The 16,246-nt window shown below is 37.6% G+C and overlaps 1 protein-coding gene across 2 annotated transcripts; it reads right to left on the bottom strand.

The window, feature by feature from the left end:
• Nucleotides 1–1,889: 1,889 nt before the first annotated feature.
• On the bottom strand, nucleotides 1,890–6,743 carry LOC110879228 (eukaryotic translation initiation factor 2 subunit beta). 2 transcript variants are annotated; one of them, XM_022127648.1, is made up of 10 exons: nucleotides 6,668–6,743; nucleotides 5,413–5,535; nucleotides 4,503–4,611; nucleotides 4,337–4,392; nucleotides 3,769–3,808; nucleotides 3,580–3,674; nucleotides 3,345–3,490; nucleotides 2,830–2,972; nucleotides 2,626–2,711; nucleotides 1,890–2,149 (listed from the first exon to the last, which is right to left on the bottom strand). In XM_022127648.1, the coding sequence occupies exons 2-10, from the start codon at nucleotides 5,458–5,460 to the stop codon at nucleotides 2,072–2,074; spliced, it is 801 nt and encodes a 266-aa protein (XP_021983340.1). In that variant the 5' UTR covers nucleotides 5,461–5,535; nucleotides 6,668–6,743; the 3' UTR covers nucleotides 1,890–2,071. The 2 variants fall into 2 exon arrangements, with proteins under 2 accessions (XP_021983340.1, XP_021983348.1); XM_022127656.2 differs by having other exon boundaries at nucleotides 5,413–5,488; nucleotides 6,668–6,733.
• Between the last annotated feature and the right edge of the window lie 9,503 nt (nucleotides 6,744–16,246).

Genomic DNA, 16,246 nt, shown 5'->3' with positions numbered 1-16,246 from the left:
TTTCTATCACTAGTGATGGAAATTGGATTGATGACGTGGCATTAGTTGATTGGATAGTGGGAGTGATGGAATCCATCACTAGTGATTCCACCCCTAGTCCCCTAATGAGGAGCTGATATGGAGAGGAAATTGGTGGTAGATGGAATACCTACCAATAATCCTTCTCATTTGTCCAGGTCACTAAAAAATGCTTGGGCTCATCTTATAACCTTGAAAGTGGCCTTTCTTTGATTATTTTGTATTTCTTATTGAATAAAGTTGATTATTTGGCATTTTAAAATAGGTTTTTTGAACAACAAAAAATGGCAGATTAACATTGTTTGACAAATAAAAAGTGCCAAATAATCAAGAAAATATGTCAAGCGTTTCAAATGAATTAGAAAAGTTTAAAATCTTGTTGCAACCAAATAACCTTCAACTACAAGTTATTATTTTGTTTTTGGATATGTTGAAAGTTGGTGAAAGCAGATTCACCTTTTTGATAATGATTGCTAATCATCTTGTTTTTGGATATGTTTCAAGTTGGCAATGGCATTAAGAAAGACAAAGAAACACGCTTTTTGTGTTTTTGAATCAAAACGACCATCAAGTTTGAAATTGCATAACGTTAGTCTTTAGCTCCTTTTACATATGTATGCATGTATTCATTTCAAATCCTATTATGAAAATTTGTTGAGAATATTGCTGCGTAAAACGATAACTTTTTTTTCTTCTGAAAGGCGAATTTCTTTAATCCTATCGTGTGTGGTATTTGAACCTGAGCTTTCCAAACCTAGGTGTTCCTAAAGGTTTTGCCTTTGTCAATGGCCATCAAGCTCATTGGTATAAAACGATAGTTATCACAGTTAGCAATTTTGTAGGAGGGTAATTATGTGTAATCAATATGTTTTTTGTTTATAACCGAACCACAAACAATATTAAATAACTAGAGGATATTAGATTTAAATAACTCTAACTTTCACCAATAGGCCGATAACACACCAAACTTTTGATTTGTACCACACTACTCCCAACTTTCAACTTATTTTCCTACAACACTCCCAAACTAACCTGACGCTAACCCACTTTTCTGACAACAGCTGCCACATCATCAAACCAGTGCCACATCAGCATCCACGTCATCAAAAAGCCACATCAGCTGCCATGTCATCAAAAAAGCCAAATTAGATTTTACACTACAAAAAAAATTCAAAAATTTTCTGCAAGATTAACACGAGTGAAAAATCAGTGGGGGCCGGGGCAAGCCCGGGCCACAAGAAAGCTACGCCCCTGGACGTTTGGTTCATGTTCTCTTGTATCAGCAACATTTTTTTCATATTGTCTTGGCTTCCTATGGCGTCTCCAAACGTTTGCAAATTATATCTCTCATTCGGTCACAATCGGTTCAAAGGATTGACCGTTTACTTGAGTCGTCTAAGTGGGAAAATGCTCTATTATGCAATTAAGTAATCACAGTAACAATTATTATTGTATATTTGTAGTATGCTTAATTTAAATTTAAATAATAATAACATAGGCATTTTTAACTTGTTTCTACAAAAATACAATATTGCATGTTGCCTCTTTGAATGGTCTTCAGAATCTGCAAAATGATAACTAATGACTCGTTAAGGGTAGTTTCTGTAGAGAATATTTGTTTTCAGGTGAGATGCTTTGCTACATAGGTTCTCCAAGTTTTAAGTTTTGGAAGTCCAAATTGTTATTTTTGGTTCTAGTTTTTGAAAGTCGAAATTTAATGTATTATCGTTAGGAGCGATGGACTCGAGAAGGAGATCAATCTAGCATTGGCATAAATCGAAGGATTTGAAGGTAATCAAATTAATTACGAGTTCACCTGTTCCTTTCTCTAATAGAGTTTCTTGCAAACACGTATTGATTGACAAGCTACGTTTAAAACACAACGATCGCATCGACGCTTTATTGTTTTATCAAATTTAAAAGCACGTACAAACGAGACAACCGTAACATGGATATTTATAAAAACTCTATTTGACTCCAAATATAATTCCTGCAGAAATGAAAACCAACATCCGATGCGTCTAGCATGACTTCCTGATACAGTTTAGCAAAACTAAGTTCCAGCCTTTCTACGGCCCACGCGAGCCACGAACCCGGCCTTGATTTGAGCAACAGATCTCCTAGAACAACACTAGAAAATATAGAAAGACAAATGTCAGTTAACTTTGACCTATATGAATGGTTTGATCATTTGGGTTACATCTTATATCGAACAAACTAATAATAATAAAACGAGCCAACCAATACAATATAGCTAAAAAAGAAATCGGTTCGAGAGGATTGAAACTTGACTTTATTCATCAAACAAGATTATTAATGTATTAGTTATTTAGTTTCATAATATAGTGTTTGTAATCATATAATATTTATTAGCATAATTTAAAAAAAGTTTGCCAGAAAAAAGTATCGGTGAGTCAATCTGTCCATTAATAAAAATTACTCGTTTCGACACATTACTCAACCCGCTGTACCTACCCATACGGCCACTTGTCGCCCTTTAGTAGCAAACGAGAGCACACACATTCACTTCTTAAGTAATGTTTTAACTTTTTTTATAAACGCGTCCGGATTTACATGACTCAAAAAAATGTAGGATGTGAAATGTACCTTCTCACATATGAGGAAGGACAGACGGTCCTTCTTTTCGAAGTTTGTATCCGTGCTCTTGCAACCATTGCAGATAACATACTCATCTGCATAAGAAAACTTGTAATTAAAATTTGTGTATGTAGCCATATCATCATGCTCCCCAAAGAAATAAAAAGATCACAATAACAAAAAAAAAAATCATGATTTGGTGAGGTAACTTACTGACATATCGACGCAAAATCCCTTCAAAGTTTTTGGGTGCAAATCTACCCTTCACTACCAGTCTTTGCTGCCCATCAAGCGATCCACTAGTACCCAGTTCAGCAAGCAAGAAGGTCATAACATGATCCGGTTGCCTATGCATCCTAATGTACAAAAACAGAAAACATTTTATAATTCTAAATTAATATAATAGATATTCATGTAAGTTATTCTCTATATGAGATGTGTCAATTTCGACCCCTTTATCGCTAACAGGTCAAAAGGGTACCAATAAAACAAAGAATAGAGAAATGGAAATGGGTCAAACGGGCAAAGCGTGAAGTGTATTTTTAATGCATACTACATTTAAAAGTGTTTTGAATTTATAAGAAAAAGGTTTATTACTTATTAAAAGTCAAGACTTCAACGTAAAAGTGTTTGTGGTTCAACCTGATCCGACTAGACCCGTAAGGCCGTAACCTCTACTTCTAACCGAACAAGTGTAAACTGGAAATGTCAATAACTTTAGTGCGTACGTTTTGCAAAGATCCATAAAATTCACAAAGACGGTTTTCTTTGTTCCTTCACGGAGAACTTGTGGTGGCCTCATGACTGTTCTCCTTCTGTCTGCAGCAAGCTCCGGATTGTTTTCACGAATCGTATGAAACACTCGGCCCAGAAGCTGAAAAAAGTACGTTTACCAAAAGTTAGATTTTTCAGATGAATCCAAAGATGCATGTCATCAAATATTTGAGACACAAGATTGTGTACCTCCTCATACGTGTAATCGCGATCGCTTCCTTCCCATGGAAGTTTTTGTTGCTGCGAGTCAGACCCTTCTCCGTTCTCGTCCTCTCCAGTGGGACCTACGCAACACAAAAGCATCAACATTCATCCAAGATAGTTATAAAAAAACATCATAGGGAACAATAAGTTCATTAACAAAAGAAAATTACTTACAATCTATATCTTTTTCATCATCCATGAGATCTGTCTGTACCTAACATGATCACAAAAAAGTTATATTCATGTTTTTTTGTAGAAGTATAGTATACAATACAATATAGTATATATATATAGGGTCAGGATCATTTCAGAACCATAAATATTTACAGAACTCACAGAACTCCTAATAAACAATCTTTTTATTTATATATTTTTATGTTTAGGATAGTTTTATCATTTATTATGTGTATTTTTACGATTACATACATGTTAAGAGTAATTTTATCATTTTTTATATGTAATTTTTTAATTACACATGTGTAAACTAGTTTTTTTTACATATATGTAATTAGTTATGACACATATATATAATTTTGACAATTAAACATATGTAAACTACTTTTAACATGTATGTAATCAAAGAAATCCATATAATAGATGATAAAAAGATCCTAAATACAAAACCTTATATATAAAATGATTGTTTATTAGGAGTTCTGAAACTTCTGTAGTTATTTAGAGTTCTGAAATGAACTCAACCCTATATATAGGGTATATATATATAACTATATATACAACTAACCTGTTTCTTCTTTTTCTTTTTCAGACCAGTAAATGAGGGTTCAAGGCTTTCAGAGACTGCATGCCAAGTTTAGATATTGGTAAAACTTGTGAGTGACAAAATCCAAGAAGTAAAACATTCAAATTCAAAAAAAAAAAAAAAATGTAAGCATGAGTTGTTCGATTACCAGATAAGCTATCGGTTTTCTCAACCAACTCTTCAACAGAATCCTCCGCAGGATCTTGAATGACCACCTTCTTTTTCTTCTTCTTTTTTGCCGGGTCGAATGGTGCAAGCTGCATCATGGTAGTACATCAGTATTTCATATTTAATTTAATAAAAGAAACAACTAGTGATATGAGGTTGAATTTGGATACACCAGAACAGAGTTGTTAAAAGCCATCGCCTCTTGCGCCTAGAGCCATTTTTCAGGCGAGGCGAGTCAGTTGCGCTTTAAGTCAAAGAAATTGCGCTTTAATTCTCCAGGTGATGGTTTAGGCGCACGTTCCGGCGAGATTCCTAGATTCCGGAGAGTTTCCAGCCAAATTCTCTAAATTCCGACAAGATTCTAGCCAGATTTCTTCTTTTATCCAAGGAAAACTACTTTTCTACACTAATACACTAATATTTTAATTTTTTTTGTACTAAATAGACGATATAAAGTGTTATATAATAGATTTTGGTTATTTTATTTAAAGAATAGTATATTTTTTCTAATACATAATATATTTTAATTTTTTTTTTCATTATGCGCTTTATTTTTCTCAGGCCCTCGCTTTTTTTGCGCTTTGCGCCTAGGCCGCAAGCAAGACCTATGCGCCTTGAGTGCGCCTAGCGCCTTTAATAACTATGCACCAGAATATGATGGAAAAAAGACTAAAATTCTGTAATTTGTTTGGCATTATTTCAATTTTCAGTATGTAAACAGTTCCCTAATTACATATCTAAAATATTAATGTATAAGAACCAGTTTAATTCTTATACTAACTACTCAAGGATGACATGTAATTATTTGCTAAGCAACAATTAGACACATGATGCCATCAAATACAAACTAAAAAAAAACAAACAGATATAAATCAGCAACTAAAACTTACATCTGCAGCTTCATCCTTCAACTCAATTTGTTTTTCTTCCTCAGCCATGATTACAAGATCTGAATTATTGATCCTTCTGCTCAACAACGATATACAAGAACGTGTGTGAAGATGATATCCTAACTGCAAATGTATTAAAATTTATCACTTTTATAAAGACACATGGATACACCAGCCTCAAAGTAACACAACCATCAGAGATCAAATATATTAACAGTTACCTTTGTAATTCCCACAAATAACGCGTTCGTGCGTTTCATAATTCATTAGTGTTTTTAGTTTTTATATTTTATTTAAATACTTCAAAATTCTGACAAATAAAATATTTAATAAGTGTCAGTGGATTATATATTATGTTCATGAATGCTTGTTTGTGTTTGTTTGTTTCCGTTTGTGTTCATCAATGTTTGCTTTTCGTTCGTTGCCTAAAATTAACAAACAAACACAAACGAACAAGCTCATTTCTTAACAAACAAACACGAACATAAAATCTCATTTGGTAAGCGTCCATGAACAGTTCGTGAACACATACATTTCTTAACAAACGAACACGAACAAGGTCGTTCGGTTTGTTTGCAATACTAAGAACAAAATTTGTAGTAATGTAAATACTCCATCTCAAAATCAAATCAGAAAACAATACCCTCAGTTAAACAATACTAAGAGTGTCCACAATGTGCAAACCCCACAAACCTCTACAAACTCGCACATAAGATTTACAAACTTTCCTAAAACACTCCCACTTTTCCCAAATCCCACAATGTACAAACCTCCACAAACCCCATTAAAAAAAATTATATATATATATGTATGTATATGAAGCCGCGAACGTGAGACGAACCGGACGTGTGCCACAATGTGGCTATGTCCGGACAATGCCACGCTAGAACTGATGAGCAAAAAGCACAACGTTGTGGGTGCTCTAAGTCTTGTGCATACGATAAATCCCTAGTTTGTAAAAAAAAAAAAAAAGCCCTCGAAAATTTACACCGATAAAAAAATACCTAGTTTTGTGCATACGATAAACCCTAGTTTGTAAGAAAAAAACCGTCTCTAAATTTGATAGTTTTGTGCATATGATGATTGATAAATTCTTGGTTGTAAAGAAAAACTCAACGATTAACAAAATAAAATAGTTTTGTGTATAGGTAAACCCTAGTTAGTAACGTCAAAATTGAACGAATCACTGAGTAAACAATAAGGATTCAAGGATTAACACAGGCGAATATGATAAGGGTGAATTGAATTGAAGTACCTTCGAGATTCAAATATTTGTTGGTGAAACCCTAATTTCGTCTGCGAGTATTATCAAGAATAATTGCGAAATTTAGTTGATCGTTTTGCATGCGTTATAGATATATATATAATAATATAAGACTAGTAGAGTTAATCGCACGCATGGCCCCTGTAATTTGGTTATCTTGTACGTTTAGTCCTTGCTTTTTTTAAAGTATACATAACGTTTTAACTATTTAAGGATTTTTACATGTTTACCGTTATTTTTTTGAACAGTGAATTTCAATAAAAACCAACACAGCCGCACCAGCCAAAGGCCAGGCGAACAAAAGCAACCACCACACTATGTCAGACTAAATGAGCACCAGTCGGCCTAAGATATCGACTTACATTTTGACCTATTCTTAAACCATAAAAAACTAAAGGATCTAATATTTACAATAATTTCTTTAACTTTAACCTCTTTTTGCCTAAATTCCTCTTATTCCTAGCCTTCCAAATGCTCCAATTCGCCACAATGATGGGGCATAAATTTACATGATTATGAAACTCCATAATGTCACGAACAGAGAATCAAAAAATAGGAGGCACCTTGCACCAAATTGCCACAGAAGCCCACACAACATTTGCAACCCCACATCCAATAAGTAAGTGCTCCACCATTTCGTCTTTCGTCGCGCAAAAGTTACATGTGCTCGAATCAACCTGGATGTTTCTTCTTATAAGAGTGTCCAAAGCAGGAAGTCTATTCATTTCCGCTATCCACATGAAAATGCTACATTTTCTTGGAACCCATTAAGACCATTTCATCACATAGTTGTTACTAACCTCCAGATCCTCATAGTGTCATACATCCGCCCCCTAACGGACGCCACCGAAAAGGAATCAAATTTATCTTTTATCCACTTCCATGAATCTTTTTTACCATTTCCACGTGAAGAGCTAAGAACGTTGAACAGATTTTCGTATTCCTCCATCTCTTCGGGCGAACGAGGACCCGAGACCAATCCCACGTCCACTCGAAGAAGTACTCGCTCCACCCCTAAATTATATTACATATATCCCATTTTCTTATGAAATTACTCATTTACCCTTTTAGTAATCCCTTTTTTAATCAATCTAATGAATTTTAAACAATGATCCCCATAATCTTCCCTTTTTTCGCAAACGACAACAACACAAACAATAATCCTACACACAACGTCAACAACCCTGCATGACTTGGTTGTTTTCGGTTTTGCTTCTGGTCGTCAATAACCCTACTATACGCCCATGTAGGTCCCTTTTCTCGGAGGATCGAGAACAAACCTAAACCTTGTTATACTAACCCACTAGCGAGTGCGGAATCCAAGCTAGTAGGCAAACCGGGATGAAGCAAGAACAAACATAAGAACACACAAGATTTCACCGATTAACACCACTGTATTAATACGTATGAAGGTTTACGGTTACAAGCACAATGTTTACAAAACCAAAGATGTAAACTCTCAAGTGTGTGTGTGTGTTTCCAGCAGAATGCTCTCAAGCTCTCTATCTCTTGTCTGTATGCATCTCTCTTGTCTGTGTGCATCCCTATGTAACACTAACACACTGCATGGGTATTTATACCCATACATAGCAGGTCTGGTCGAAGGACTCGATAGATGGTCCGAAGGATCATCTATCGATGACAGGGAGCTCGAACGATCAGCATGGACATCGAAGGATCATCCTTCGATGTCTAATGGTTGAACTATGGTCGAACCATATCTTTCGAGCACCTCGAAGGATCAGTTGTATCCTTCGAGGCTATCCTTCGATCCAGACAACATCATGTTGTCCAAGTCAAACTAGGAGGATAGTTGACTTGGTCAACTTACAGACTGACTTTGAACATCGTTTACATACAGACCGAATACAGACAAAGTACAGACACAAGTGCACCAACAAACTCCCCCTTGGCTGTAGCTTTGTCTTTATCTTCTATAGTTGCAGACTCGTCTTGAACTTCGACGGTCTTTGGTCTTCGAGTTACCAAAACTCTGATGTCCTTTCAAGTCTTCAATGTCGGTGGATCTTCAAAGTCTTCACGTCTTGAAAGCAGAGAGTGTATCAACAAACTACCCGTATCATGTAGGAAGTGTGTTGACAAACTCCCCCTTAACATAAGCTCCCCCTTGAGTTATGCTCGTGAAATACTTTAACTTTATGAAGTGAGATCCTTGTGGTGATGATGATGGCCAGCGGCAACTCGATCATATTCCTCTTTTGAGCGCCTTCTCGTCGTGTCTTCATTCCAAAGCTTGTCATCGACCATGTTCTCCTAGCCTTTAGAATCTGCACATGCAAGAAATCTAAACGCGTAATGAGAACAACTGCTTGGAACATAGCATAAACAAATGACACACAAATGACCATGTCACAATCAAACACCGTCCGACAGTTTGAAAGTTTAACAAATTTGTCAATTTTAAGTCTTTAACTTTCAAAACATGCAAATTTCGACCGTTTATGAAGATTTAGTCAATTCGGTTTTCGTTCAGGTTTCAGGTAACGAAGACTTGAGCTCCAACATCGTACGATCGAAAATAAAGTAGAAAGAAAATCTTTTTGGCTTTTATAAAGTTTATATTAAAACACACCTAAAATCTTTTTGGTATTTTTGAAAGTAAAAGACAACAATTTGAAATCCTTTGAGTGTTATCAAACGACATCACCGCTAATGTCGTGCTGATATGCACCAAACGACGAAACTGTTTAAAAGAAAAACAATAAAAGTTAAGCAGTAAATAAATATATACAGACATTCTTTTTGCGAGTTTCGAGGGTAAGAGAATCATATCAGTGTACGGTCATGCCAAAACACTCTTGTTGTTCAGTTAGTTATCATTAAGATAAGCATCCTATAACAATTATCGGTATTGTTGTCCACTTAAGCTCAACTTATCAGATGTAATTATGGCGAGAGGATACGTTAAGGTATGATTTATACTTACCGACCGGTGTTCATCCACATCACGACACATTCCCGTATTAAGGTATGCACGAGAGTTCATCTTACCGGTGAGTATACCGATTATCATCTGTTTGACCGTATAAATTGTGAGATACTCACTTATTTTGATTTGAAAACAAGTCCTATGTGATATAATCACTTATTGATGAGGAACTTGATTTTCGTATGCATGAGGGCACAGGTGCAAGTCCGTGAACAGGTCAGTACTTCCGTACAGCAGAGAGACGAACTTGACACCCGGATAAATGTGATATTTTTATCACTTATTTGATTTGGACATGTGATTGTTTATCACTTATTGAGGTCGAATGCAGTATGTAAATATGTACACGTATGTATAGTATCATGGAAGATCTAGACTTGCGTCCCCGTTATTTTTCGGTAAAAGATACAACCATGATACCCAGATGATAAGCAGCATAAAGACCGAATATCTCAGAACCTCGGCAATCTATCAAACGAAATTTCGGTACTAAGACCATATGCCAATGAATGGTTCCCACCTGGTCTTCAGTCGATTAAGATTTATATCACCCTGCACACTTTAAAATGATTGTGAGCCTACCAATACATCTTATATAGAGCTGCTTATCGTTTTGCATTTAAGGTTTAAAGAGGTTTGGATAGACCACTGATGTACTATCATTTTCTCTTTTGCTCGCCAGGAAACTCATTTTTGTTTTTCTATTGTTTTTGTGTTTTTGAAATTTTTCGGTGTTTTTGTATTTTCCGATTTTTGAATTTACTCCCCCTAAAATCAACAAACTAAGATAAATTTAAAAACACACAAAGATATTTACAAAAATGATTTTCCGATGTTGGTTTACTCTTGCTTGACCTTAATGCCGTTTACCAATAATAAGAAGTCAAATCTAGATTTGTCAAAAGCTTTGGTAAATAAGTCGGCACGTTGGTCATCGGTGTGGACCTTAACAACATCGATTAGCCTTTTCTCAAAGCAATCACGTATGAAGTGATATTTGATTTCGATGTGTTTGGTCTTTGAATGCTGCACAGGATTTCTAGTGATATCTAAAGCAGCAGAATTATCAACGTATATAGGAGTAGTTAGGAATTCAAAACCGTAGTCCCGCAATTGTTGTTGGATCCAAAGAACTTGTGAGCAACAACTTGAGGCAGCAATGTATTCAGCTTCGCATGTTGATGTAGCGACACACGTCTGCTTCTTGCACTGCCAGGTGACTAGGCGATTTCCTAAAAACTGACATCCAGCCGTTGTGGATTTGCCGTCGATTTTACATCCGCCAAAATCAGAATCACTGAATGCGACCAAGTCAAAGTTATTATCCCTAGGATACCACAGACCGGTGTCGGGGGTAAGCCTTCAAATAACGAAAAATCCTTTTGACAGCTGCAAGATGTGAGGCCTTCGGATTAACTTGATATCTGGCAAGTAGGCACGTTGGGTACATTATATCTGGCCTTGATGCTGTGAGGTACATCAGGGATCCGATCATCGCACGATAATATGAAGGGCTAACAGGTTCACCCTTCAAGTCAGGAGTAATTCCATGATTAGTTGGCAATGGGGTACCAATGGGCGTTGCATCGGACATCTGGAACCGGCTCAAGATGTCTCCAACATATTTAGTCTGATGGATGAATATCCCAGACTCCGTTTGTTGCACTTGTAGGCCCAAAAAGAAATTCATTTCCCCCATAGCACTCATCTCGAACTTATCCTGCATGATGCGCTCGAAATTCCTACACAAAACATCATTAGTAGAACCAAAAATAATGTCATCAACATATACCTGTACCAAAAGAAGATCTCCATCTTGTTCTTTGATGAAGAGAGTACAATCGATAAGACCTCTTCGAAAACCGTTCTCCAGCAGATATGTAGATAAGGTTGCATACCAAGCTCGTGGCGCTTGATGAAGACCATAGAGAGCTTTGTTGAGCAACCAAACCCGATCGGGATGAACAGGATCTTCAAAACCTGGAGGCTGTTCGACATATACCTCTTCTTCAACCACACCATGTAGAAATGCACTTTTGACGTCCATCTGGTAAACCTTGAATCCTTTAAATGAGGCATAAGCCAGAAAGATCCGAATAGCTTCCAGACGTGCAACTGGTGCATAGACTTCGTTGTAGTCGATCCCTTCTATCTGACGAAAACCTTGAACGACTAAACGAGCTTTGTTCCGAATAACCACTCCACGGTCGTCTTTCTTGCATTTGAAGACCCATCGAGTTCCAATCTTCTTGTAGTTCTCAGGTTTTTCAACAAGCTTCCAAACACCAAGCTTGTGAAATTGCTGTAATTCTTCTTGCATGGCTTCAACCCAAGCACTGTCTTTCAAAGCTTCTTTCCACGACTTTGGTTCTTCTTGTGACACGTAACACGCGAAGGACCAGTCATTTTGTTGACCAGATTCTCTTATAGCTGAATACAAACCAGCATTCCGGTTGTTTCTCAGCTGATTACGCGTCTGCACACCGCGATGGACATCTCCTATGATGTTCTGCTGGGGATGGGTATCATGAATCCTCATTTCAGGATTATCTGGCACACGAGCATTGATACCCAAATTGGTAAGATTAAGATCAACAACCAACTCCACACCAGGAATGTGGTTAGAGGTGGATGCATTCCCTTCAGCAGTATCTATATTCTGCGTATGAGGTGTATCACCAGAGGCACCTTGAACAGGAGCAGCTGGAGCTGAAGATCCTTCGGCTGCATCATGATATTCATCATCTTCAGAAGAGTCATTATAATCAGCAGCATCTTCATAAACCTCATTTTGAACCATATTGTTGACTGACGAAGAAGCTTGAGGGTCAACAACAATAGGTCTAACCAATGGCGAGACAGCAGCGTTGTCACTTTCCAACAACATTCGAGCCGCTGCTGATTCTTCGTCAAAGGTTGGCAGATTAAAGGAGTCAAATAGCCCATCATAATCGAACATCCACGGATCACCCGGAGCCCTAACAGGACTCGTGTACCTTTGAACCCTAACTTCGCTCCAAAGCTCAATCTTTTTAGTAGCTAGATTCCAAACACGGAAATTCGGAGTAGCATATCCAAGAAAGAAACCCTCGATAGCTTTTGCACCAAACTTTCCATCCGGCTCAATCATAGTACAAGGAGCACCAAACGGTTCAAGGTAAGAAAGATCCGGTTTCCTTCTCTGAAGGAGTTCGAAGCAAGTCTTGCCATGTCTCTTAACTGTAAGAACTCTGTTCAACGTGTAGCATGCAGCCGATACAGCCTCCCCCCAGAATTGAATAGGGAGTTCCGACTCTACTAACATTGTTCTTGCAGTTTCAATAATAGTCCGATTCTTCCTCTCAGCGACACCATTTTGTTGTGGAGTATAACGAGAACTGTACTCATGAAGAATGCCTTTAGAAGTACAAAACTCATCCATAACTTGATTCTTGAATTCAGTTCCATTGTCGCTTCGGATCCTTTTCACTTTCAACGTATAGAGATTTTCCAACATTGTAAGAAGATCCTTGAGGATGCCAGGAGTTTCACTCTTGTGTGCCATAAAAGATACCCAAGAAAATCTAGAGTAGTCATCAGTAACTACTAAACAATAAGCATCACCAAACGTTGTCTTGTGCTTCATAGGTCCAAAAAGGTCCATATGAAGACGTTCGAGAGGCATGCTAACAGTGTTGATTTTCTTCAAAGGGTGAGACTTCTTCGTTTGCTTCCCCTTTTGGCACGAGACACAGATATCTTGTAGATGAAAACTTCTCACAGGCACACCATTCACAAGATTATTTTTCACCAAATGGTTCATCTTTCTCAAGTGAATGTGTCCCATTCTTCTGTGCCAAGATATAGACTCCTTTTCTGTGGCTTTTGAGACAAAACAAGTAACTTGTGCAGATGTTGTTATCGCCTGGCTCATGTCGAGAATATAAAGATCATTAACTCTCGGAGCCGATAAGAGAATCCATTCTTGTGGAATTTTGAATCCAGGTTTCAGCACATAGCAGCCAGCATCATCAAAAATCACTGAGAACCTTTTATCGCAGATTTGCGACACACTGAGAAGATTGTGATCAATTTGCTTCACATAATTGATCTTATCAAAGCACACGATACCATTGGAGATACTTCCTTCTCCAGTGATGTACCCTCCTTTATCACCCGCAAAAGCAACATACCCTCCTCTGATATTTCTCACGTCATACAGGAGCCGTAAGTCGCCAGTCATGTGCCTGGATGCTCCACTATCAACAATCCAATGACTATTAATAGTTCCTCCTAGAACATCCTGCACATGTCAAATAAACACATCAGTTGAGAATGGGGACCCAAGCCTTAGTGGTCTTGGGTCGTCCCTTGGCATCACGATACGTAAGCTCTATCTCTTGATGGTTTTCAAGTACAACTGCTCCCCCTGAACTGTCACCCGACTTAGGTAACCAAGTTTGTCTGTGCCTACCAATTTTTGAAGATTCTGGTTTTACAGTTTGTGACACACTTGGTTCCTTTAGCACTGTTTTAACTTCAGATTTTAAAGCTTTTTCAACAGTTTTTATGTTCTTACGTCGTTGTTTAGTTTCTTGTTCTTTTACAGTTCGTTTATCTTGTTTAGGTGAAACTGATCGACGTTGAGGGTGAACTGTTTCAGGTGGAGTTTTCTCAACAAATTTCTTCTTTGGAGCATTTGGGCAATTTCTGATAATGTGCCCAATTTCTCCACATTTGAAACAAGTTCTCCTTTCAACAGACTTAGGAGAACTTGATTGACTACCAGATGTTGAACCTGTAGAACCTGAGGTACTTGCTCTTTCATCACACCCGTTTGTGTGTTGGGTGTAATTGTTATCACTGTTACGTTTCAAAATTTTGACTTGTTGTACAAAATCAGTGTTTGATTTGTTTTCAAAAGTCTCAATTTTATCTGTACCTCTTGATGCTACAAATTTTACATCTTTTCCTTTCTTCGTGTAACGAGCTCCTTTTGATTCAACCTTAGCCTTTGGCTTTGGAGCTCGTTGTTGTTGTTTACCCTTAGAAGCAGTCGGTTGTTGAGTGGTTGGAGATTTTTGATTGCCAAACTGTTTCCTAATCTCAGCCTTAGGAATTGGATCACATTGTGTTACCACAATTCCCGGCAGTGTTTTTCCCAAAAATTTGTTTGTATTGTCTTCAAAGACTTTGTCAATCAAAGATTTATTTACATTTTTAATTGGAAAAACATGATCTGAGTAGATTTTATTATCTCCAACCAAGGTGTACAACACATTACTGCTTTTAACAGTAGACACACTTGTCTTATCAACCTTGACTGGATCAATCACTTGCTTCTCAACAGATGAAGCCTCAGGAGTATCAGGATCACAAAGGATGTGATTCTCTCGTGGAATATCTACTCCTTTCATCTTGCTAAGTGATTTATCCTGATCACTTACAGCCACTTCTGATTCATCATCCGATGTCTCATAGTCCTCGATAATTGGAGGACTTTGTTTCATGGATGGTGAAGTTTCTTGTTCCTTAGGGGCTGTGTTTGAAGAACTGTCCGATTTGAACCCTAGGCCAGTAGAAAATTCCTCAAGGTTCAAAGGCACACTGGGTTCATACCGAGGCATTTCCTCTTCATCGGGCATCTTGGTATAGTTGTCCATCAAAGGGGGTGGACACGCCTTATACCCTACACCTTTCACGTTACCTTTCAGTTGTTGAACGTCTATGATGTGATCAAGCACAAATCGGGAGTTAGAGTAACTATCCAATTTCTGTTTGATCGCATCATGCTTGCATTGGGCAATGGCTAATTACTTCTTAGTTTCTTCCACAAGGTTAATGTATTCATTTATACTTACTTGTTTGTGGTAAACTACTTTGTTAACCTCGGACACATTTTTCTTTAATGTTTCTATTACAGATTTAAATTCTTTTTCATTCCGGGTTAAAGCCATGTTTGCCTCTTGGCATTTTGACAGTTCAATAACCAAATTCTGATTATGACTATGAAGCTTTTCTGATTCAAGCTTCATCTCTGCACATGATTTACAAATACTAGGAGCAGGAGGTTCAGAAGTTACCTGACTAGTAGAGGCTGAACCATTTGCCATAAAGGCAGTTTGAAAAGAAAAAGCTCCATCTTCAGAGAATAGCTTTTCCATTTCCATTGATGTAGCAGCAGCCTTCCTAATCAGAATTGATTTCTGACATTTAAGCTCATCAGCTTCATTCAGTAGCTCCTGTATATCATCATCTCCTTCCTCATTCACATCAGGCTCTGAGTGATTATCCCCAGAAACAGAGCCTTCTTCATCCGAACTGCCCGAATAACCAGAACTGTCATCGCTTCCAGAAGATTCTTCTTTATGAACCTGCTCGATGACCTTAGCATACAATGCAGTTCCACTTCCTTGATCACCTTCACCAAACTGCACTGACCAGTCACATCCTTCATCAGCTTGAACAGCCAAAGCCCGATTGTGATTGGTAGCTCCAGGCTGTCCCTGATTGTTATTCACTGCCACCATCCTCCGTTCACGGTTTTCTTGTTGGGCATTCACATTAGTCTGGTTTCTGAACGGGTTGTGATTGCCGTGTTTTGTTGGTCGAGTGCACTCACGTTTAAAGTGCCCTTTCTC

This window comes from Helianthus annuus, chromosome 1 (assembly GCF_002127325.2).
Source record: "Helianthus annuus cultivar XRQ/B chromosome 1, HanXRQr2.0-SUNRISE, whole genome shotgun sequence".
Lineage (NCBI taxonomy): Eukaryota > Viridiplantae > Streptophyta > Magnoliopsida > Asterales > Asteraceae > Helianthus > Helianthus annuus.
This window is presented reverse-complemented; position numbering and strand designations above follow the sequence as displayed.

Coding starts and splice junctions, on each gene's coding strand:
- LOC110879228 (XM_022127648.1), bottom strand. CDS start 5,460: ATGGCTGAGGAAGAAAAACAAATTGAGTTGAAGGATGAAGCTGCAGAT. Junction 3,809..4,336: donor AAAAGAAAAAGAAGAAACAG/GTTAGTTGTATA, acceptor TGATCATGTTAG/GTACAGACAGATCTCATGGA. Junction 2,712..2,829: donor GATTTTGCGTCGATATGTCA/GTAAGTTACCTC, acceptor TTTCTTATGCAG/ATGAGTATGTTATCTGCAAT.